Source organism: Drosophila takahashii, chromosome 2L (genome assembly GCF_030179915.1).
Source record: "Drosophila takahashii strain IR98-3 E-12201 chromosome 2L, DtakHiC1v2, whole genome shotgun sequence".
NCBI lineage: Eukaryota > Metazoa > Arthropoda > Insecta > Diptera > Drosophilidae > Drosophila > Drosophila takahashii.
The window spans coordinates 23,344,622-23,369,470 of NC_091678.1; the positions used below are offsets into that span (position 1 = coordinate 23,344,622).

At 38.6% G+C, this 24,849-nt stretch overlaps 3 protein-coding genes across 4 annotated transcripts; 1 reads left to right on the forward strand and 2 right to left on the reverse strand.

Annotated features, from left to right (window-relative positions):
• Nucleotides 1–1,393: 1,393 nt before the first annotated feature.
• On the reverse strand, nt 1,394–18,584 carry beat-IIIb (beaten path IIIb). Its single transcript, XM_017151560.3, is given in 6 exon segments — nt 1,394–2,018; nt 2,608–2,758; nt 3,897–4,159; nt 8,378–8,513; nt 9,459–9,667; nt 18,271–18,584. Coding segments are annotated over 6 exon segments (1,251 nt in total). The 5' UTR covers nt 18,368–18,584; the 3' UTR covers nt 1,394–1,623.
• On the reverse strand, nt 8,618–9,284 carry LOC108064163 (probable DNA-directed RNA polymerase subunit delta). Its single transcript, XM_017151561.3, has one exon. It carries the CDS (start codon nt 9,185–9,187, stop codon nt 8,723–8,725), a length of 465 nt encoding a protein of 154 aa, XP_017007050.2. The 5' UTR covers nt 9,188–9,284; the 3' UTR covers nt 8,618–8,722.
• On the forward strand, nt 12,607–13,036 carry LOC108064164 (uncharacterized). Of its 2 annotated transcripts, none has more exons than XM_017151562.3 (3): nt 12,607–12,644; nt 12,698–12,850; nt 12,910–13,036. In XM_017151562.3, the coding sequence occupies exons 1-3, from the start codon at nt 12,614–12,616 to the stop codon at nt 12,996–12,998; spliced, it is 273 nt and encodes a 90-aa protein (XP_017007051.3). In that variant the 5' UTR covers nt 12,607–12,613; the 3' UTR covers nt 12,999–13,036. The 2 variants fall into 2 exon arrangements, with proteins under 2 accessions (XP_017007051.3, XP_017007053.2); XM_017151564.3 differs by having other exon boundaries at nt 12,607–12,628.
• Nucleotides 18,585–24,849: the final 6,265 nt, after the last annotated feature.

Consider the following 24,849-nt stretch of genomic DNA (forward strand, 5'->3'; position numbering starts at 1 on the left):
AACAATAAAAAAGTATAACAGCGAAAAGAATGCCTGGCAAGGACAATTGCCGGCACGAATCTGTTCCCCGTTCTCGGTTTTCTGTTCCAGGTCAAGAGCGCTCACAATGAAAGCGATGACGAGGGGACAAGGCTGGAAAAAATTCAGTCAAAACAATCAAGGCGTTGGAAATAAAATATACCTTATAAAAGTATTCAACCTAACAAAAAGTCGTCCAAATTAAAAAAACTTCATATGAAACAACATTATTTTACGTTATTTCATATGAAGTTTTTTGTTTTGGACGACTTTTTGTTGGCTTGAGACTAGCCCTAATTCAGTGAAAAAAAAATCGAAAAAAATTCAGGAACAAAAGTTTATATATGGAAAAAAAAGAAGAACTAAATAACAAAATTCAATACTAAAATATATTCAACACTAATTCTTACCTTTTACTTATACATATAATCATACACATAATCATGTCCTATATACCCCACTTGACGACAGAGCAGAGGCCCTGAAAATATGTTGGCAGTTACTTCCTTGGGGCAGTGCCAACGACAATCAGGCACTCTAATTTCATATTTTTTTTGCATTCTTTATTTCTTTAAAGACTTAATAACATTCATTATCCGCATATATTTTACACTGCTACACAGGGTTTTTTTGGCTTAAGTTCTCTATGGTTGGATATGATTTTGCTAGTTATGGTCTTAGTCTAGGTAACATTTAACAATTTGTTCATCGTACAAGAAGGAGACAAAGATTTCCTCAGCTGAGATATGCCTTAAGGTGTGCGTCATACATTTAAGTGCAGTAAAATCAATTAAATACATGTGGGGTGAGATTGTTTTAATCATTCCAGTTAAAATTGATTTTACGCAGTTAGAATTTGTTCGATGAAGGTTCGTTAAGCTAGGTCGATTTTGAATCTGCTCTATAAAATCAATACCAACAATTCTTAAAAAATTAACGAAATATGAAACTATGTGAAATCAGTAGTTTGGGTAATATTTTAACCCAAAAATTTAATTTATAAAAGCATACATTATTTTTATGATAATAATTTATCTATGTAAAATGTTTCTTTTAACTTGTACCAATTACAGTTAATTCTAGGATTCTGTTGGCTAGATTACTTTCTAACTTTTTATTGAAATTAAGTATACTTAAATCGATTTTTGGTTTTCTCTGTCCTCTATGGCTTCAACGTCTATAATTGTTATCTTAATGTTTAAATAGCTTTAGAACCTTAGGTTAATCCTTAAATTTTACAGTTTTGGCTACTTACTTCAGGTTATTTATTTATACAGTTATGCGAACCATTCAAAATTTTTGGTCGCTTTCTTATTTCTAAAGCAATTTCATAGCCAACAACTTTGAGCACATTCCCTAAAATTGACAAGCAAAATAAGCCCAAAGAGGAACAACGACATTTTAATGCTTCACTAATAAATGAGTAATATATAAGTACAGTAAATATATGGATATGTACATACACTATTTAAGCGAGCCGCACACACGCGGCGTATACTTGATGTGACAAAAACTTGAAATATTTACAAAGAACTTAATGGGATTTTAGGCCATGTTGCTGCCTCTTTTGATGCCACGACTGTTCATTTGCTCTCCGGTTAATTGTTATCTACGCTGAGCAGGCTTCTCGCAGCTTAATTGGCTCGACAGGCGGCTCCTGTTGATGTTGCTGCTGCTTATGTTGCTCCCGTCGGTGTCGCTGCTGTTGATGTTGCTGCTGCCACGTCTGCCACGGCTGCCATTGCTCCTCTGACAGCAGCTTCCCTCGACTGCCGGTCGAAAGCTACACAGAAATGCTATTAAGACTGGCAGGGCGAAGAGGGAAATGCGTGCAATTGATTTGGAAGCTAATATGCGTGACCAGGGCACCGATGAGCCCCAGATCGTCCCGAATGGCGCCACAGTTGCTCTAGTTGCACTGGAGGAGGCAGCTGCCGCCGCTGCTGCTGCTGCCGCTGAAGTTGCCGCTGCAGGGCGTCGGCTCTTCTTCAGTTGTTTGTCTAGTTTGGGGATGTGATTTCAAAGCGGGTCAGAGGTCAGAGGGAGTTAGCCATCGAGAGCTGGGCGGATGAAAAGGTTTCCCACTTTTGTGGGCACAACTGTTGCTGGGGCACTCGGAAAAATCATACTGCAGTATTGTCATAATTTGTTATAAAATGTCAAATTGCTTTGCTTGATTACATTTTAATAACAATTATCATTAAATGAAATGATTAAATGAGATATAACATTTAAGTTTTATTATTTTAAATCTCAAATAGTAATTTTTTTCTCTAAATTGTTTAAATTGAATAATTATAAATTTTTACAGCAATACTTAGTTTTTAAGCGCCTGAAAAAAAAGTGTAAATTTTATTTTCTTTAAAATTAAAAATTTTTTTTTTCGTAAAATTAAATATTAAATTATTTTTTAAAGCTGACGGGATACGTGCAGCAAAAATCTATCTCAACTTAAATAGTATCTTCTCTCCTTTAAGGTTCTGGTTAGCTAATTAATATTCTTTATTTTTCATGACAACTGCCATAGTTCTTTCCGAGTGCACAGCTTTTGTTGACCAACTAACCGCCGGATGATTGATGATCACTCACCTTCGAGCGAGGACTGAGCCTTGTCCAGGGACTGACGGGACTTGGACATGACCGTCTCCCGCGACTCCAGCACCGGAATCCTCTGGTGCTTGTCGCTCTCCACGCTCTCCTCGTTGCTCTGCCAGTACACGGAGGAGATTTTGGCGACACACTGCAGTCGGATTATGGCCGGGAAATGCAAGAACGAGCAGGGAAAACTTTCATCAAATCTGTGTACATTGATAAATGTGCTGGGGGGCTGTGGGAAATGGGGACGATGGCGGATTGGCCATCCTCTTGACGGCGCTGTAAAAGTTTTATGCTTTCATTAACTCCCCCCGCGCGCTGCCAAATAACCCGAAAATGACCCGCATACATCTCCGCAGGACCCACACAAGTATGCACACCAGCACACCCTGCGTCACCACATATGCAAACGGACAGTGACCCACACGGTGCCCAAAGATCGGTGCACAGTGGGTCCTTATTGTAAAATATTTTCTTATTTGTTAAAAAGGAAACCAAAATTAAAGGTTTTTATAATATAAAAAATAATTTTAAGTACAAAAAAATAAAACGTTTATAAGTTTAATACAATTAGTTATTATTCGATGTGACATAGAAATTCGTTTCAATAAAAAAAACTTGAAATTTGATCGATTCCAATCAATGCTACTTGTACCAATGCTTTCTTGTAGACCAAAAAATCATTTTCACAAAACATTTGAATGCTATTAAGTGTCTTTGGTAATAGTTAACTGTATTTAAACCCACTGTGCATACTGGCCATGTCATAAGAGCTCTTCGTCGGCCGTCCGCGTTCGCATGAAATTTTGTGGCTTGTTCAACATACATTTGCACTCGCAGTGGTGCGGGTGGTTGGGTGGTTGGACTGGGGGATGGGCTGGCCAGTGGGCGAGTGACTGGCCAACTGGGTCCGAATGGATAATAATCAACATGAGCTGCCATGTTATGTTGTCGCAAATTGAATCAGAGCAACAGTGCGCTTGCAAATATGTATGAGATGGGATATCGGATGAATGAATGTATCAATTTTCATGGCCTGTCCTGGTGCCCATAATCAGCTTATTGCAAATCCTTGAAGGGGACTCTCAGTTCCTGAAAATTGGCCCTCAAACGTGGTATTATTTAAAATTAAAAATCTGCGTGGCATTTCTTTAAAACAATATTTTAAAGTATTTCTCACATGTAAGTAGTATATATTAAATATTAATTTACATAAAATCTTTTTCATTTTCTTTGCACATTTAAAATGTATATATGTATTTAATGGGCAGCTTTTAACTCACCTTTAACTTCATGTCGCCGTGCTTGAAATGTCATGCTCGCACCCGGAACTCCAGGCCCAATCGGGCGACCTCCAGCCCCTCGCGGCCCACAATCAGGGGTTCATAGGGTCGCAGCACCGAGCGGTTCGCGTGCATCCCGTTAATCAGCCAGCTGAGATGGCAGACCGGCCTGGAAGCCGCCGAGGTGCAATTGACGCGCACCATGTCGCCAATTTGATACCGCGGCTGTCCGCCCGTGATTTGTGGTCCGTGCTTTGGAGTCACTGCAATTGCGGAGGAGAGCAGAGGTTTCGGATTAGGAGGCTGACACCCGAGGATTGTCGGATGAGGTGGCCGCTACTAATGGAGCAGCTAGTTTGGTTTCCGTTTGTCAGCAGTCCGATTCAACTTTGACTTCTACTAAATATGGGGAACGCTTAAAATCACCGTTAGTCTTTTCCAAATTTAATGGATTAAATTAACTTATTTTAAGTTTGAGTATCAAATAAGACCAGTGCAATTCTATTGTTAAAGTACCAAATCAATAGTTTATTAAATCGTTTTAAAATAAATGAATAAAATACTACAAATTGCTCATTTCCCTCGTGTATAAGCCGATTGTTAGAAAAAAATCCCAAAAACCAAAAACATTTCGTTTCTATACATCCGCAATTAAGTTGTGTTTTCCAAACAAGATTGATGGTTAATTTGGTTCTGGTTTCCACCAAAATTCTATCCCCCAGCTGTGCAACGATGTCAAATAATTTTTTTGAGCCATCAGTTGGGGAAATTAAATTGATTCCCAATCGCAACAAAGAGGGCATGCAAATTTAGTTTAAGCTCAACTAAAATAGAAAATAACAAATATGTGTACGAAAATGTCGAATACATCTCGACGGTGCGAAACTTTTGTACGTTGTAGCACTTGATTTGATTCACGTTGCTGTTGTTTGCCTTTTGTGGGTCACTGTGTGTTATGGCCATGAAGTCCAGTTGCCGGACAGATGACGATGGAGCAGCAAATGGCCGGAATTAGGGGGCTAAAGGGCAGGGCCAGGTCTGCTGGCCGACCTGGCTGCCTGCCAATTGGGTCAAAAACTGTGAAAATCGAACAAAACTAAAGCGAAACTTCAATTAAACATAATCGATAGTTTCGCACTGATGAAAAGTTTAGGAAAATGAAAGGAAACTTCAGCGTTTATCGCACAAAAGAATATTTCTTCCACACTTTTTCATCCGCTCCTTAATAATGGTAATAATTGCACCAGGACTTTGCCGAATACGAGGAAAGGACGATAAAGAAATTTATTAAGGGTACACTGTGAAGCTTGTTTGACGATTTAAAGGCAGACTTGTTTTATTTAATATTTATAAAATAACTTTTATTTTAGAAAAAATAAACTTTTATTATAATTAATTATTTTGTATATTATTACGAAAAGTCTACATTATTCAAAATTGATTAAGCCCTCATAATTTATTTATTAAACTGTCAAAAGAACCAAAGCGTAAGCTATTTGTTAAATAAAATAGGTAAACTCATTTTAGAAGGCGTTTTGTTTAGAAGTACCCAAATAGGGTCAGAAGAATTCACTTTTTCCTTCAAGACATTTCCCTTTGTCCTCTTTTTTCCTCCTTTCACTCATTTTTCTCCATCTTATTGTTCGGCTTAACCGAACTGAACTGCATAAATTTTTATTTCCAGCGACTATTTTTACTCTGTCCTGACATTGATAAAGCTGTTGATATTTTGTGGCACTCCTTTTACGAATTTCTCCCTTTAATATTTGGCAAAATGTTCAACATATTTTCCGTTGTTGTTTCAGTTCAGGGACGGGGTGCTTACATCCCCTGCTTATCCCCTGTTGGGCTCTGCTCCAATATCAATTGGTAATAATTGCTGGGCATTTTTATTCTTTAGCCGCCATTGTCCGGCTTTGTTTGCCTCCAAGGGCCTTCAGACAAGGGATCAACATGGATCCAGTTTGTTTTGCGTGGGCCGTGCCCTCGGGTTCTGCTTTGTCCCGGGCTCGGGTGAACAATGGATTCAATTGAGCAACTGAAACAAATATCTAAGTAAATCGGATGCCTAAATAAACTAACAATTTTTCACCTTAATAGCTTTTTGGCCCACGCATCCACACAAAAGGGTCAAAGGGGCGCAATTGATTGAAAAGAAACGAGTTGCCAAAGTTTTCTACCGGTTTTCTTTTTGTCGAAGAAGTTAACCTTGCCCTAGGTATTTTGTTGTTGGGAAAGGTTGCTTCATTTATTGAAAAATCCCCGCTGACTATAAATTGAAAAATATTATTAGTTTAAAAAACAAATAATATTTCGAGAAGACCAAAACTATTTTAAGGTAATATTGTACAACTTTTCTAAGCAAAATCTTAATTTTGTTTTGGAACCTAATTCCTGCTAGGAACAACAAATTATAATATATTATCTTCACATTTTTTATATTAAGTAAGCTAATGAAACTTAAAACAATTAGTTTTCGTTTTGTGATATTTTTTAATACCTACAATAAAATTCCTATTTTTTCTTTACAAACATATATTCACATGTGAAACTTTTCGAGGCATTTCTCGCACAGATTACGTTTAACCAATTTGCCCGACCGGATGCGGCCATCATATGCAGCTGCACCGGGACGCCGGTATTTTCCGCCCATTTCCCGCGCGTTTCCATCCGTGGAAATCCCACATTTTCAATTTCCGCGCATACACTGCAATTATCGCGTATGTTGACTCCCCAGTTGATGCTGTCTAATTTAAGGAACTGGGTCAAACACATTTAGCAAGTTGGCTTTCCCAACTGTATTTCCCTCTATTATTTACTCCACAATGCAGACATAAGAACCAATTCGTTTATTTAAGTATTTCCGTAATTTAAATGAGATTTCTACCAGGCAACTAAATTCATCACTTTGGCAATTTCTCTATTTATCGGTGTTTTTCTGCCATTTCTTTTTCTGGCTTACTTTTCCGTTTGCCCTTTGGTGGCACCCAGTTTTCCACTTTTTCCGGCTCAGAAATTCATTAGGTTTATTGATCCGCAAATCGTCGCAGTCATTATGCCTTTGATTTAATCCGCTTACATCTGAACTGAAGAGCGGCTTTTCCTCGCCAACCCATCGCAATTTTTCCTCTTCCCATTTTTCTCCATTAAAGTCTAAGCGTAATTGAGTAATTTCCAGCTGAAAACGGAAGCTCTGATTGGTGGACTTTCCTCCCTCGCTCTTCCCCTCAGTCGAGGAAATATTTAGTTAGCCTAATTATGCGATATACCAATTTTGATTGCCTCTCTCCGGAACCCACTCAACATTTCAGTGGACGGAAATGAAGGTGAAATTTACCTGGCTCAAACAATTGTGCCGACAACTGACGTTGATAAACATCATCACCATAATGGGGTTTATCTGTTGGATATTCGGGTCAGAGATGTCTCGATGTGCTACGCATTTAATCCTTTTTGAAGACACTGTGTTGTTTGTAATAGATTAAGTTTGAATGAATTGGCCATTATCTTTATCTACATTTACCGATGGCTTTTAAATGGGATAATTTTTATTTCCGAGAATAACAAATTGTAAACTAAAAAGAAACTTAAATAAAACCTCTGTGTCTTTAAATATGTAAAGTTTCCCGTACAGATTTACTTAGGGCTCATCTTAAAGTGTCTGATGAAACTGAAAATTTATATCTTCTTCTTAGTAAAGCTTTCTGCTAGTTTTCCGCTGTTATTAAACACGTTTATTCTAAGTTTTCCTCCGCAGCAGTTTTTCATATTGCGTTTGGTCATATTTTTGCGCCATGTTTTGTTGGATTGTGCAAAAATTTCAAATTAAGTTGCAGACGGGGGGCGAAAAAGAGGGGAGATGGTGAGCGAGAGAGAGGGCGAACGAGTCTGGGGCTGTGGAAAAATCCAAAGCTGTAAGTGAGCAACAGAATTGCATCACGTACATGGGCAATTTGCCAGTGGAATACAATACAAAGAACAGACACACACACACATACACTCATTGAAAGTCTGTGTTGGCCAGGAAAAAAGGATGGCCGAAATCGTCCCTCTCCCTCTTCCGTACTATCCCCATCTCTGTCTTCCTGAGCCCGCTGGCATTTTTGGCACAGGTTTTCTCCTCGAGAATTTGTAAATCGCAGCGAGAAACAATGCCGGGCATAAACTAAATAAATGTGAAATATTTTATACATTTTCGTAGTGCGCCAAAGGGAGACAGGGAGATAAAGAGTGAGAGAGGAGGTCGTGCGAGAAAGGGACAGGAATAGCTCTACTGTAACAGATTACTTTTCGTCGCTTAGTTCGCTTGCTGCAATTAATCTTGCCGCTTTTCTTCCGCCAACCTCTCGCTCTCGCTGTCTCTTTCTATTGTTTTCCAAAGCTATAGCTATCCCTTTTCCTTCACATAGCCCCTCTCTTTCCTACCCTGCCCTCAGCCAACATTTTAGCGTGCATGCTTTTTGTTGGCCACTTTCACTTACCCACAACAATCATGTCCTCGTGACCGGAAACCGTCTGAAACGAAGGCGCCTCGCCGGACACTTCGCAGCGATATCGGCCAGTTGACTGGAGGCTAACTGAGCGCAGGACAACAACCACGTCCGTCGAGTTTTGTAACTGCAAGAATGGGGAAAAAAATAAGGTCAAGGAACGCAGAGCCAAAAGTGAAAGCTCCCTAAAAATGGGTATTTATTTCCACGCATTAAGCGATTCATACTATATGCAACACATTAAAGTTTTAATAAATAAATATCAAATGGTCATCTTTACATTTATATTATGAAAATCAGCTTTAAACTAATAATTTTCTATATTTAAAATAAAAATCAATCCCATATGTGACTCTTATGACCTAAGACCTGATCATGGCCTGAGTTTGCATTTGCTTCTACAACTTTTCCATCGCTATTGTCTGGGTCTTTATCCTCATCGTCATCTTCATCCACATCTTCATCGTCCTCCTCTTCGTCTTCGCCTTCATCATCCTCATCGAGCATCACGTCAGTCAGGGCCTCCAGCATCTCTCCAAGATCGTCATCCTTAACGGGCATTACTTCATCCAGAGATTCGGCTGTGGGCTCCACGTGAAAGATTTGCATCGAATCCCTGAACTTGATGGCATCCTCTAGGTGCAGGATGCTCAGATCCTCTTTATTTTCCCGATTTCGTTCGATGGGATCTATCAGAGGCTGGCGGATCTGATCGGCAATTAAACGGACGACGTCCTCATGATCGACGGGCGCCACAGACTCCTCCAGCGATTGCAGCAATTTTGATTTTCTGTAGCTCATTATTAACCATACCAAATCTAGGGATAACTAAATAATTTTCTGTCTTGAATTTTAGTTTCTAAAATTATATCTTTGACAATGATTTCAAAGGGTTGATTAAATAAAGGCATCTACTGATCAGTACAATCCGGAATTTAGTATTGCCATTTTGCTATTTTTATTGAATTTAAAAATGAATGATATTAAAATCAACAATCTATATTCGAACACAGAGCTACTTATGCCTTAAAATGCGTCGTTTTTGATATTTTATTTTAATATCGCGACTTACCTCTACATCTACCCCTGGCAGGGGAAAAACCTGGCCCGGGGGCATGTCCCTGGGCACATAGCGATAGAACTCGAAGCCATCCTTGTACCACTTTACCGAGTACAGTGACTCCCCGTCGAGATCGAACTTGCAGCCGAGCGCGGCGTCCTCGTGGCGCATTATGTGCTTGGGGATTTTGATTTCGGTCATTGTCAGGCATTCCGCGGATTCTGGAAGAAACAATCGAAGGGAAATATTTAGTTATTCGGTAGAAATTCAGGCAAAGTGTGTGCCACTTTAATGGGTCCTTAGCTGTGGGCTGGTTTCGCGGTTTCAATGCCAGTGGCAGGACATAAATAACTTGCAGCAAGTGCATAAAAGTCAAGGAAATCGAAGGAACCTCCCCCTGCAGACTAGAACAATGCGCTTTTGTTTTGCCAACACAATGGTTAGTTGGCTGGGAGGGAAAGTGAACGCGACTAACTTGAGCAACGTGTCCTGGTTGGAAAGTCCTTTCCCAGGCAAAGATGCTGCCAGGGTGCTGGCTGTGGAAAAGCTCTTGGGCCCCGGCGATATAACTCAGTACTCGAGACAATGCTGCAGTGAAATGAAAAGTTGCCAACTTATTTAACAGCCCAAGACAAAGACGGAAAACTGTGTGTAGTAGGCCCGCTTGCAACTGGGAGGGCAATTTGGGTCACGCAAATCGAGATATGAAATTAATATTGCAGGGCTGAAATGAGCAGTTGGAAAGTGGGGCAATCCGTGAGGGAGAAGCGAATGTGCAGCTCATTTTGTCCCAGGGGAATGTAAGTGGGGGCTAATTTTGGATAGTAAACGGGGCGTTTAATGATTTAGAATGCACAGGATAGCTCATTTAAGTAATACCCGTATCTTTACTTTTAGATTTCATAAACTTTAACGTAGAAAAGTAGATTTGAAAAAATACTAAGAAAATATGCGGAAAAAACCAAATTAAATTTTTGACTTGTTTTGGTGTCATAATAATAAAAAACAGACTTTGTTTTACCTTCCCTAGATTAAACTTCACTGGAAAATAAATGCCTGTCATATAAACACGCCATTAATTGAAGAACAAAATTTATTCAACCTTTTCGCTTTACTTACTCTAAATTAGCATGTCTTGCGTCACAAAAGACTGAAAGGTAAATTAAACTAAGCCCTTTATTAAGTCATCCTAACCACTAATGTAATTTTCCGACCAGCCTGTTCAATTATATTCAAGTGTCAACGCCTTTTCGGAATCCAATCAAATCTAACGCACAACTACGAGAATATCCTCGCTGTCAAGTCAGAAATAGAACTCAAAGCAAATCCCACACTTGTTCATTACGTCCGTCAACAGCTTTCGAAGTTTATTTTTGGGCAAGTTCACAAATAACAAAGCAATAATGTTTAAAAATACAATTGTTGCCGAGCCGGAAGAAAATAACTGCGTGTGCTCAAAAATAAGGGAAGAGGTCTTAAGGGTTTATTTACGTGGTAGTTAGCATTTACAGGATTTGATAGACTTTCCAATGATTCCAGAAGGTTATGAGGTTAGAGAAAAAAAAGACCAAAAATAGTCATCAATCAGGTTTTTTTTTAATATCAATTTTGGTCCTATTTGTGTTCATATCAAAATAATATTTCCGAACTTATGATTTTGCACCATATTGATAAGAAATCGTACCATTTAGTTATGGAAAAAATGATATAAAACAATATCAGTTCCATATATTTCCGTTTTTTCTCTGTGTACCTATATTTTCTGTTATTTTTACTATCACGAAAAATGGCAAAAATACTTATTAAAAATAGCTTAAATATTTATAATTTATTTAGAATTTACTATAGGCCTCAGTTGGCTCTACTTTCTCTACACACAAAAAAAAAACTTAGTAAAATCAACTGTAATAATTGTCAAACAGGCCCCAACCAGCAAAATTGTCAATTCTACTAAGTAAATAGTCATTTCACAACAACAAAATACACACAATTAGCAAAGACACAAACCCAAAGCAAAAACAAAATACACGTAACTATTTTAATAGTTACGTAACTATCTTTGTTGGTCAATTTTACCAAGCAAATTTTTTTGTGTGTACTAAAGGTCCTTGAAAATGGTTTTACAGGGTATGGAAAGATTCAAGTCTTACCAGAATTCCTGATTTCCTGCTTTTTGTAGTCGTTCAACCAGACCGCCAACGTAGCGACAAACAAACAAATAGAGAGCACAATGCACAAAGGTAGGGAAAAGAAGAGCCGCCGCCATTGAAGCCGATGACGATGTTGATGGCGATGTTGTGGGTGTAGATGTTGGGGTAAATGGTGGGTTACCAGGAAGTGGCCACGCCCACCGTCGGCTTTGCCCCTTTGAGTGCATTTCCGCTTTGAGGCGGCGGCGTCGTTTGAGTTCCTTTTTTCCGGCCGGTGCGTGGCTCCGCTTTGGTGGACACTTTGTGGAATCCACGTATTTCGCCTGTGTGTGCGGCTTAAGTATAATTTAGCATTTTGCACTCTCCAGTAGTTTGTGTACAGCTGCCTCGTTGGCGGAAGACAAACAAAGTGCGTTGCCAAAAGGTTTCCACCGCACAAAGGACCTCTGCCGTTGGAAAACCCCTCGGTGCTCCTTTTTTCTTTCACAAGTAAGAGAATTTGTAAGGAACCACTATGAAAACATCCTTGGGCCACAGAGAACTCCCATAGGAGTTGCAGCCGGGAAATGACTATAACTGTAAGGATTTTTAATTTTTCGAATACATCTTTAACTGATTTCAAAAGCAAATAGGGAACAACCATTTTTTTGTTGAGAAAGCCTTTAGCAAAACTAAACCTACACACAAAAAAATTTGCATGGTAAAATTGACCAACAAAGATAGTTACGTAACTATTAAAATAGTTACGAGTATTTTGTTTTTGCTTTGGGTTTGTGTCTTTGCTAATTGTGTGTATTTTGTTGTTGTGAAATGACTATTTACTTAGTAGAATTGACAATTTTGCTGGTTGGGGCCTGTTTGACAATTATTACAGTTGATTTTACCAAGTTTTTTTTGTGTGTATGTAAAAACCTTTATCACTAATCAAATTAATCCGTTACGAATTTAATTATCAATATTATAATCGCATTATTCATGTCTCACAAGTGGATTTTGTTCCGCTAGAAGTATTTAGTGATGAAGTCTTGCGTCGTTAGTATTATTATTGGTTAGTTTAACAGAAATTTTACCGAAATTTCATTAATTTTTATTCTGGGGCAGCTGTGAGTTGCAGAATGGCCTGCGGTGCATTTCAACCTTGCCTCATCAATGAGAAGCCAATTTGCGTAATACACGAAGACTGCAGTTTTACATTATACAACAAATGCTTATTGCAGTTGCATAAACAGTTTCTTATAAATGAGGGAAAACAACGTAAGCAAAGTAAAATAATAAAAAAGTTGAATAATAAACAGAAAATTAAAAACTTGCAGCTTTTAAGACATTTATAACAGGATCTTGCCCTAAGGATTCTAAACTGTGCCCTTACAATACATATTTACCAGGCCTAACGTTTGGATGATCAAGCTTTAATAAATATTCTTCAATCATTATTTGTAAGATACTTAACAACAAACAATTGTTAGGAGCTTTTAAATACTTGATAAGATTACATATCATTTTGTTATTAATACGAAATTCGAACTGAGATGCCGCATATCAAGTCAAAATTAATACCACATAATTTCAAACTGATCATCGTTTCATATCAAGTTTTTTTTGGGTGTATTTAACAATATATACCCATTTAACTATTTATTTTCCGAAACAGTGTGCTAACTTTGACAAATTTAAAATGCGCAATTGAAGCTACCGGTAGTTGAAGACCAAGTAGCTAATTAATACGCCAGAAATTGCAAAGTTTTGGCATTTAACCTGAGCTTAATTAGGAAAAGCCAATGCCAGAAGGCCAAGGCGGAGCTGTGAGCCTGCCAGATCCGGAAAGTTTTCCATTTGATGTCGTGTAAACGTCATAGTTATGGTCGAAAGGGGATCACTCAGCACTTCTTTCGGTTCACCTTAAAACGAACTGCAGGGCTGCCGTCACAGACAAAAGTTTGCTACTTAATTATTGTTGATTTTTAAATGATTTCATTTGCCGCCGGAGGGCCACAAATGTCAACCGCAGACAAAAGTTGTCCGCCTCTATTGCCCGAAATGAGTTTCTTTTTGGGGTTTAGTTGTGCTCGAAATCTAATTCAATGTTGGGGGAGCGAAGAGTTGTTGGGGATGAGTGTCAAGTGCAGAAGTTTACGGAGCAAAGTTTAGCTTTGCATATCATTATGGCTTTTTGATGGGGTGAGCAATGTCCTTAGTCATCTAAATAATGTGCCGAGGGTGGTCTTCATGGGCAACTAATGAACTTTCAAGGGTTCGTGGGCAGTCGATTTTCAAGTGAAGCCATTGATCTTGTTTGGTTAATCAATTCATAGAAAATTAATTGAAGCTGAATATAGCTATCAAAATAATACCCCTTGATTTTAGACTCCTCTAAATGTGTTTTTTAATAAACAATTGTGGTCATCACAATTATATGAAATTCCATTGATTCATAAAAGTTTTGATATAGAATATTTCCATAAACTAAATCTCCCATAATGAAATTCACATTTTCTTGTGCCCTCATGTGTATATCAAACATTCAACGTAGTGCGACATTTCCATTTTATACCAAAAATAAATAAAAATACAAGAAATATCATATTTGGGCAAAATCCCATTTAGAAGCCAAATGACAATGGTAGCAGCTCACTCAAGCGGATTAGTTACACAATGCAAACATTGTGCATCAATCTCGGTACTTTTGTACTCCCTTGATCATCCGGAAAAATAAGTCCGGAAAATTCTCGGCAGAGCAATTGCAATTTCGAATCCAAATCTGACTGTCACATGAGCTCAACTCGGCTCAGCAAGGATTCTCCTACCCTGTTCATCTCCTTCTATCAATAAAGCTCGACAGGCAAATGCAAAATGCAATTAATTTTATTAGAGTCCATTGAAAACTCATTGGAAAAACGGTCCACAAAAGGGGGCCTCTTGCCTGAAAGGCTGCCGAGCCAAGAATTTACGACCCTGCCAAGGCTTCACTTACAATGCAAATTTTTCCAGACAGCACAGAGGAGACAAGGAAATTATGATGCGGCTCGGTTGGAGAGCTTACTCATGGGTTTCCAGGGGTTGAGGAACCGGATGCGGAGCCTTGAGCAAATAAAGATGTTTTTTCCATGTTTCGCAGACGCCAGCAGCATCAATACGCATCAATCCCCGCCAGCAGCCTCCACCGATCCACTGGACCCCTTTCTCATCCGAGGCAGCCGCCTAGAACGTGCTTAATCTGCAATCAGAGGCGGAAGTTGGTCTCCTCCTCAGCCTCCTCGATGGTCCGTCTGTCTATTCGGCTTTCTGTCCACTTTAGAGTCCTGTCCCCGTCTTTATTTCAGTTGCAGTCTGAGCCCTGATGTGATACCCTTATAAGGGGTATTATAGTTTCCAAAAATTAAAATTACTAGCTAAAAAAACCTATTTCACTTTATATAATAGATTCTCCTCTAACTAAAGATGGTCGAAATTTCCGAATTCGGATGGGCTAAGCTTCATGTCTTCAAAAAATTAATACATTCGCGGTCAAATCGACATGAGCATGGTAAATTTCTGGTATTGCATGCGCATATCGTTTTTACCAAAATCTCTCTCTCGGAGATTCTCTGACTTTGAAATAAAGAGGAAGAAGCAATGTGGCGACTTAAGTAACGTGGGAGCGAGATGTACAAACTCTCTCAATTCGAGATAGAGCGAGAGAGCACTTAAAGTTACATGAGTGGTAGGGAGAAAGAAGCATTCGATATTTAACCTGGCCTATTGCTTACATTTCGAGCATATCAAGCTGAGATTCCGGCATCAAATCAATCATCGTTTCATATCAAGTTTTTTTTGGTGTACCGATAAGTGTTTCCCCTGCATTTTTAACATACTTCGAGGGTATTTAAATCTTCGATGCTCTTCTGGTATCCTATTTTTCTTTGACGACTAGTGCATCCTCGTTGTCCTGGTCGTTGTCATTGCAGTCGCAAAACGGGAGCACGTCTGCCACTCCCCCAGCGCCGCCCAACGCCCCTTTAACCCCTTCTGGCCACCAAAGCCAACAGCTCCCAGTTGTCAGCTCAGCTCAGTTCAGTTTTTGCTGCATTGCAGGCGCACTTTCATTTGCATATTTTGCAAAAGGAAAAAAGGGAGAGGAAAACAAAAAATATGGCATAAAGTATAAGGAAAGATGAGAGCAGCAAGAAACTTGGCAACAATCGATCGGATCCCATTGAGTCTGTTTCTTGCTAGATGGTTAATCGGAGGGCGCATAAAGTCACAAGTTTCCATATCGATTTGACTTAAAGGAATTCTCTGACAATATTTGTGTTTGGCTTTTGTAAGGACGGCGTTAAGCCCAGAAGGCGATTGCTATAAGGATTTCAAATTTAATCCTTCAAAACATGTCAGTCAACAAATCCATTCGTTTTACGCCAGCCCACTATTATTTCCCATAATTACCTCAAATTGTGTTAGGCATCAAACCGAAATGACAAATTAATCAGGTCGAGCTAAGTCGTCCATCAAAGGCACATGCATAATGCACATTATTTTCTTTAATTAGAAAATCAATTAAATTACTCCACGCAGTCACAGCTGTAATAATATAATTAAAATTCGCTTCGCCCTGCAAGCGGAGTAATGCCAAAGACGTCACTGCATGAGTCGCCAATTATCCCTCATACATATACTGCCCCCTTAAAAGTAGGTAAATTCAATTAAATTTAGCACATGAATTTCAATGTTTTATGATTAATCACATTGCAGATGGCTAGAGAATTATGCAAGGGAATAAGTGTCAATGGAAAGGGGAAAAAAGGGAATCAATTGGAAAACAATTTACATAAAGAAAACACAAATTTAAAAACGTTTAAATTATAATTTTGAATATATTAAATAAATTCATCTAATAATAATTTAGATTTGAAGTATAAATTGCAAACTTTGGGTACCTATCAGTGCTTGTCTTGAGTTTCTATTCGAACTTCCCAGACTATTTTATAGGCAAATAGCATTCACCTTTTTGCTATTCATACCGTTGGCCAGTAAGCCATCACAAAACCCACAATCTGTTGGCACCTTCTAACTGGGGCCCTTTCAATGGGTCTTCAAGAACACTTTAACCCCGCCTAATCGCTAGAAAAGGCACTTAATAATACTTATAGGTATTTATGATGCCTGAACAAACCGAGCCAAATCTTTAATAAACTCCACTCGAAGGAGCCCCAAGTGCTCGGCGTCTGCAGGAACTTTCATTAACTGAATAAAGGGGATATCGAGAAATAGGAAAGGGGGAGAGTGCGTGTCGCTCAACATTAGTTTCATGTGCTGCCAATAAATGTGTACTTCCCTCGGACATCGCTGCTCGCTCTTTGTTAGTTACAATTCGGCCAGAAGTGTGCGCCACGTTAACTTAATTTCATTATTTGTTGCTCGCTCCCAGAATTTTTCCCCTCTGTGCGGCATGCGTACGTGACCTCATAATAGGAAAATAAGATTTCTATCTATAATTCAGGCAGCGCTCGCTCAAACCCAAGCCGGCTAAGTGCCAGCAAATAATAATCATTTCAGTTCCCCCGTTTGTCTAGACAGAAATTGTATTTGTCAGTCATTATTATTTCGCTCCGTTGTCGCAATTGAGCGTGGAAGGGAAGCTAAGTTAAATAGTAAGCACAGATCTGCCACAGAAACTTTTTGCTTTGACAACTCTGCCGCAAAAGGAACTGGAAACGGAAATGGCAAAAAACTTGAGCATGTTTATTTATTTAATTAAATGTGGCAGCAGGAAAGTTTCACTGGTGTTTTCCATTTTTTTCTTCTTACTGCCTCTCGGCAATCAAGCTAATTAAGTTGAAGGTTTTCGCACACACACAAAAAATTAATATTAATAAAATATATTAATTGCGGTGGGCGCTAATGAAAGATGTGCAAATAATTAAATTTAATTTATGGTTCAGTCAACCGTACGTTTCATTAGCTGTGAAAAGTGACAATCATTGAAACGGATATTGAGCTCTTTAGTAAAAGGCAAACGAATAGTTTTCTGCTCCATCAGAAGGGATTAGTAATTTTTAATTTGTTTTCAGGGCATTGCATTTTAAATCAGTAATTAATACTGACTAACTATTTGCATTCGAGTAAAGAATGGTAATAAAAAATGCATTTAAACACTTTTTAATTGCTGTAATTCAAATATTATCCAATTGACGACAATATGAAATTCGATATTCCATTCGACCCCATTTCAATATCCTTTCGAAGAGAATGTGTAGGGTATGCTAGACCTTCAGCCAACCTCAATCCACATCTCCATTATCTTCGCAAATCAAAAGTCTTTTTCTAATTCACCCTTCTCGTGGTTAACCAAGACTTTCGCTTGTTTGCCAGTTAATTTTGTTTAGTTTTTGCTTAGCAGTTTGTTGAACTTAATTAAAAATAAATAACAGGCAGTGGTGGCAGTGGCAAACTTGCCCTGGCAAGGTCTTGAGGGCAGAAAGGATTTCGAGAGCAGATTTATGCCCGCGACCTGACAGCCTTGACTTTGCGCCTGACTTTCCCAACTTAACACAGTCTCGAAAGGCTTTCGAGTATCGATTATTGAATGAATTTCAAATGAGTTATCTCGCTGGGGCACCACATGGCGTATGCATTATATTTGGAGGCAGCAAAAGTTTATTTTTGGGGTTAATGAAAACTTTGAAATTTTCTCTTACCTCGGCAAAGCTGGAGCAGCAGCACGATGAGGATGCCATAGGCGAAGAAATATCGACTGTATGTTGCAGGATCCATGCTGCGTGTCCGTATTTGCATATTTTTCCTTTTTTAGTTTTCCTTGGGCGAAACTTTAATTTTTCAATTTGTTACGGAATTTTTGGTTATTTTTCTTGTCCATGCTCGCGCTTTTTTATGTTTGCCGTTTCTTCGTTTGCGTTTTCTTCTTGTCTCATTTGTGCAATGCAATAAATTTTCCTTGACCGCCAACGAGGGAAAGCGTCAACCAATTTTTTTTCTTGTTGCTTTGCTCGTCGTAGTCGTTGTCGTTGGCTTATTTATATTTATTTTCCATGAGCTCGTTGCTATTTGCTTTTCCTATTAAGCGTTCGCCCACACACACACATCTAGGGCCAGTCGCATTTACATGCTATGTCCTGCCACTATTTGTATTTGCCTCCCCAGTCTCGCTTCCTATTTCGGTTTAGTTTCCTGCTTCGTACTTTTTTGTTGTGTCTCCTAACGCACTGAATTTAATTGAAACATCAGCAAAAGTTTCCGTAGACAATCTGTGAATGGAACAAAATAATCAAATATAGAATATTTATCTTAGTTGAAGCTTAGTTCTGTCATACAATTAAGTTTTTCTATTATTACTTAATCATTGGAATAACTGTTTGATTTGCGTATTACGTGCTATATTTGTAGCAGGAGCAGTCATTTGTCATTTTCATTTGTTTTATTTTGGGTTACTAATTAATGCTTCCGGTATCTATTTCTGGTTTCCGGACAGCAGGCTCTTATTTATGGCGGCCTAAAGCTATTTTAATACCTGCTTTTTGTGGACCTTTGTAGCCATTTTCCTTTTTAGGATCTGCGTAATATATTAAATATTTATACTAGGCCAGGACAATATGTCCTGGAATTGGATGTGACATTTTCCATGTTGTTATCAATGATTTCCAATTAGATTACGTTTTTAGTGCAATATCTAATCAATAATATTTAAGGACCAATATTATTAAAGTGCTTTGTTAATTTTGAGGTTCAGCTTTCTTGACCTATAATTTACAAAACTTATTATACATTCTAAAGTGACATGAATATTACATTGAATATTTGAAATAAGCATTTAGCAAAAGCCCCAGCGCTCAGAAAATTCCTGTCGCAAACGTCCTGAAGCCAACAAAGACAATCGTTTCAAATTGTCAACGCACAGAAACAAGAAATCAAATGAATTAATCATACAAGTTATGGCCAATAACTGTTAATTTGAATTAAATGCTCTGAGAACCGAAAGCCCAAAGGAAGAGCTCAGGGCTGAGACTCAAAAATCATTGAGCAAAGGCATAAATTAACAATAACGTTGTATGGCTTGCGATTGTGTAATTGTTCTCGGGCAGGCAGAATTAAATTTGCATAAAATCAATTAAAACCAAAAACTCCCGGAAAGCATACAGCCACTTGGGGGAAAAATCTGTGAAAGCCTTTTGGGCAGAAAGTTTTCCAAAATCATGTTTTGTAATTAGAGGCCATGAATAATTTTAGCACCTTGTTGTCAACTATTTTAAGAGCCACGCACACACCGAGTCACATGTCGAACGCTGAGTGGCTTATGCAAAATAGTCGAGTAGTCGAGTCGGACCCTGAGCACACACACGCTGCGTATACTTGATGTTGGCTCCCGAGCCGAGTCTTTTGCATAATTAATTATGTGGCAAGCATGGCACTGGCTTGTTAAATATGCAAATATTCGGAGAACAAGGTCTAAGCGGACTTAGACACCGCAGGTCACTCACATCTTGGAAATCTCTGCTCCTAGATTTTTCGTTTTAAATTGAGTTTGCTTCGTAGGCCGTTTCAAAAGTGCTTTTTGGGCCAACGCTTTAAAGAGATTTGCCTATAGCGCCATGTCCAATGGCTTGTTGCAACACACACAACATCAGTTTTTGGGGGTGCCGAAGAAAAAGGGGAATATAGGGGCTTAAGCGCCTTCCATGAGAGCTCTCTGAATGCCGAATGAAGAATTGACTGAATGGCCATACGAGAAATGCCTCACTGACTGACTGACTGAATGACTGGCATTGCCCTCTATGTGCCAGTGTGTGTGTGTTAGCCATTGTGGGTGCTATGCCTGTGTGCTGGCGTATTCTGGGGCCTTGAACGGCCCTTGATGTTAGTGCTCTGGGGGAGAATTTGGCTTTAAAATTTAAGCTGGACAAGTTCAATGCTTGAGCAGAAGCTTGAGGAGAATATCTAAAGGAAACATTTGCCTTTATGTATTTAAACATTTTCAACGTAACAAACCAAAGGAAAATGTCTAAATCTTCATTAATAGAAGCTTAAAATATAAGGAATGTTTTTAATTGTTTTCTTTTAAATAAGCAAGCAAAAAAGAAATCCTGTCCAAAAATATGGCATATACATAACTCCCCTAATAAATAAAAAAATATTTCCCATAACCGCAGCCAGTAAACCGAAACCAATGAAATAAATTTCAAAATCGCTTGCCGGAAACTCTAAAATACGTCCTCCTCAATAAAGGGAGCAGAAATCTTTGTATTTATATCGATGTTTGAGTTTTAAGTGTCAATTGATAAGGCCATAAAGGCCAGTGAGCCATGGAACTGACCTGCGCGAGAGGTCAGGACTTTAACAATGTGCTGGTAGGACTTCTCTTCCTTCCTCCTCGATATTATCCACGACCCACGAACTAAATGAGACTAATGAAAGGCCATAACTCAAGGTCTGGACAGAGAATGTCCCAGCTCAGCGACTCAAATTAATTGACATTGTACAGGAATTTCATATACGTATATACGGCGGAAAATGGAGGTGTCCACACTGCTGAGGTCAAAATTATAGGGTCTATGAAGCCTAAAGGGTGGCTCTAATCTTTAAAAATGTAATCTAAATATAGAAATTAGGAAGCAGAAAAAGTAAAACAAATTTATAAAGTACATACATTTGTACAATAATTTCCAGAGGTCGAAATCAATTGGCAAATAATCAACCACATTTATATAAATTCTAAACGTATTAAACTTGGCTATTTATCTAGCAATTTAGAGTCTAACAATAACCTCCGGTTAGTCTATATTATTATGGCCTTAGCTGTCCCTTGTTTATGGTATATTGCTCTCTGCCCGTATCCGGCTATAGAATTTCATAATTATAATAATTTATGTTGACACCTGAGGCGTGTGCACAAATTGAACTGGCCCCAAGGTCCGCGCCAAGTTAATAAAACTTTAAGTTACAATTTGTGTGCTGGTATGTCGGTGTGTTTCCTTCTCTTTCTGCTTGGAAAATCCCTGGAGAAATATGAGGAAAATTGTATGTCGCATAATACTCACTTATTGCTGCTATTTCTGCTGCTGACGATGCCCTTTCTTCTATATATGCTTTCGTTGTTGTTTTGCTCTATTTTTTCCAGAGAACTTTAAAGAAGGTCTCAAGCACCGGCTGAATTCAGGGGGTGGTAGCGGTGTTTTAGCCAAGTTTAGCTTTCGCTCTCACACTGTTTTTGTTTTCGCTGGCCCACGTGCATAATAATAACAAATGATTGGTTGTCACGCACGTAACGGTACTTTCATTCATAATTTATGCATTTTAATTTGTCAAACTAAGTAGGAAAAAGGGGGAAGCTCCTGCCTGGCTGATGAGTACGAATTCGGAGATTTCCACTGGGGGGAAGATTAGTTTTCTGGTTCGCCAAGGTACGATTTGTTTTGTTTTTCCCACTTTTTTGTCGGTTACATTTTACTCATAATTTGCCTTTTTACTGCAGCACAAACACAAACACTCTTGCAAACGAGACACTCACACAGTCGCGCGTACGCACGAATGTCCTCGGTTTTATCGCGATTTTCAGGACTCGGGGACTGGAGCAAATTGGAGTGGAGAACGGAGAATCGAGAACGGAGAACCGAGAATCGAGAATTTTGCCGCACACGCCTTCGCCAACCACACAGCACCAATAACCGACCAAGACTAAAAGCTTTGCTCTCCTTATTACCTGGTTTTTACTTGGCGCCCAACACGCACACCCCCGCTCGCCGAAAACACACACACGAGCCAATTCACAATTCACGAGCTCCAAAACGACGACCGGATATCAGGATAAAAAACGAGCAGAACGCACAAACTGGTTCGCATTGTCTGAGGTTGCGAAATTACGAGAGGCAGAGAGAGAGAGCTCTCTCTGTTCCCCACAGAGAAAGTAAGAGAAAGCATGGGAGAGCGCTCGTTCGTGTTTTGTTTGTTTCAATTCCATATTCTACAGCCGCACTTACACAGTTATGTTACGGAAGTTAACATTATGAAGATGTTATGGCATGGGTATCGAAATACTGGGAAATATTCCTGTGCTCGAAGAATTAACAGTGGTATAACAGCGCAAAGATTGTAACAAAGCCATGGATTGAACAATAACTATTGCTTTTTGATTAATGGTAGTGTAGGTGATGTAAAATAAATAGTAAATAATAGATATGTACAAGAAATAAATTAAACCTTTTAATAAATTTCCTAATTTTATACATTAGGCATTTAAAGTAACCCTTTAATTTGTCCAGTTTTAATATACTCATAAATTAATTGCAACAAATTAAATGGTATTATAAAACTGATATTAAACGTATCTAAATAAAAAGAGAATATGCTTTTATAATGAAATAAATTCATATTTAAGATTAGGAAAACTACCATAAAGTTTCAATCTGCAATCAACAATTTATAAAAATAAATAAATCAGTTTAATCCGCATAATTTTTCCAAAAATAAACATTCATCAAAGTAAACAAAATAAAGATTTTCTTCTATAAAAATAAACCACAAATTAGCAGAACTTTCTCCACCTAAATGCCCCATCACAGAAGAGTACTCCTCCTAATAAACCCGGAGATGTTGTTCGTCAAATTCCTAGTTAAGTCCTCGCAGAGCCTGCATCAACAGAAATTCCTTTGATACGCACACAACATTGGTAAACAACGAAAACAATAGAAACAAGTGGAAGAACAAGGAGCAGCAGAAGAAGAAGTTGCAGAAGTAGGAGACGGAACAGAGATCCTTGCCCAGTGAGGCATCAATGGAAAATACCAATAACATCGGCATCATCCTCCGCATCATTAGCCCAAACAAAAACTGCTGACTGGGGCACAATGCCAGCAAGCAAATCGGCTGAGGAGCGTTTTCCCCGCAATCCTATGTCCCAAAACCCCTATCCCGAATCGTCTATCCCCATCCCCATTCCCGTACCCTTCAAGTCTTCTCTAGACCATCTCAACCCTAGCTCAAGGGGCCCCAACTTTTTTTGTGCTGCACATGCCCCGCTGGCAATTTGAAGTTGAGCCAGCAGCTAGGAGTTCTCCTCATTCTAGTCCTCTCTCTATTTTCGGCTTTGACTCGCCCCATCTCTTTTTTACACAGAGAAAAACATTTCGACCTAAAAATAATAAAAATGATCATTAATCATTAATCATTACTTATATGCTACCTAGTTACAAAATATGTACACTAGGGTGGACTTCTTTAAGGTCAACTGAGCTCAGCATCTTATATGGTAGGTTTCTGTGTCCTTAGAAATTTCATACAAAATAAGTCCACCCTAATGTACACCTTTCTCGTATATTTTCTAAAATGCAAACTATAATTTTTTTGCAGTGCACCTTCTAGCATCGGCTCATTGACAGTCATAACGCTGAAATGCGCCTCAACTTGAACTAATTTGTGCGCAATTTGCGCGAAGAAAGGCGTCGGAAACACCAAAGGCAAAGGCAGAAGAGAGGGACACACAGATATGGCCAATGAATGGGGAAAGAGATGGGGAGATCCTAGGAGAGAGAGACGGCTGATGGCCGGAAAAAGAATGGCAAGCATTTGCACTTTTACTTAAGCGTAAAACTTTTCTTTTGCAGGTTGCAGCCAACTAATTTTGTTCCTTTTCCTCGAATGGATGGAAAAAAGTGATGGTGGCACAGAGACATTCAGAGATAAGAAGAGATAGAAATACTGTTACTGATTGCGTCAACTTTTTCTGCAACTTGCTTTGTTTCAAGTTGTTTTTATACTCTGGAGCTTACGATACTGAAGTATATAGGGCTTCAAGAAATAATAAAATAATATGAAATATGAATATGCATTTTTTGTACATTTTAAAAATATATTTTATATCGATTTAGACAGAGTTAAATATTCTAATTTGATTAAATTTGTCAAAAAGTATTCAGATTTTTTTAACCATATTAGAAGAGAATATTTTTATAAAAAATGTTATTATTTTTATTCTTAAAATATTAAACGGTTTTTTAATGCATATCTTCTAGGGTTCATATTGCTATAGCACCACTATTTATTTTGTTTCTTTTTCGTGTTTATGTGTGGCTGTGCAAATTGCATAAATTTGATTATTTGAAATTCAGTGTAGGTGCGAAAGACCCATCCACTGCGGTCTGCTCCTGTGTATTGCCTCTAACCTCAGATCCTGTTAAGTTCGTCCCTTTGTGAGGCAAATCCAGTCCCTAATTGTCTTCGTCATGGACTGATTGAATCTCTTACACTCCACAGGCGGCTTTATTATT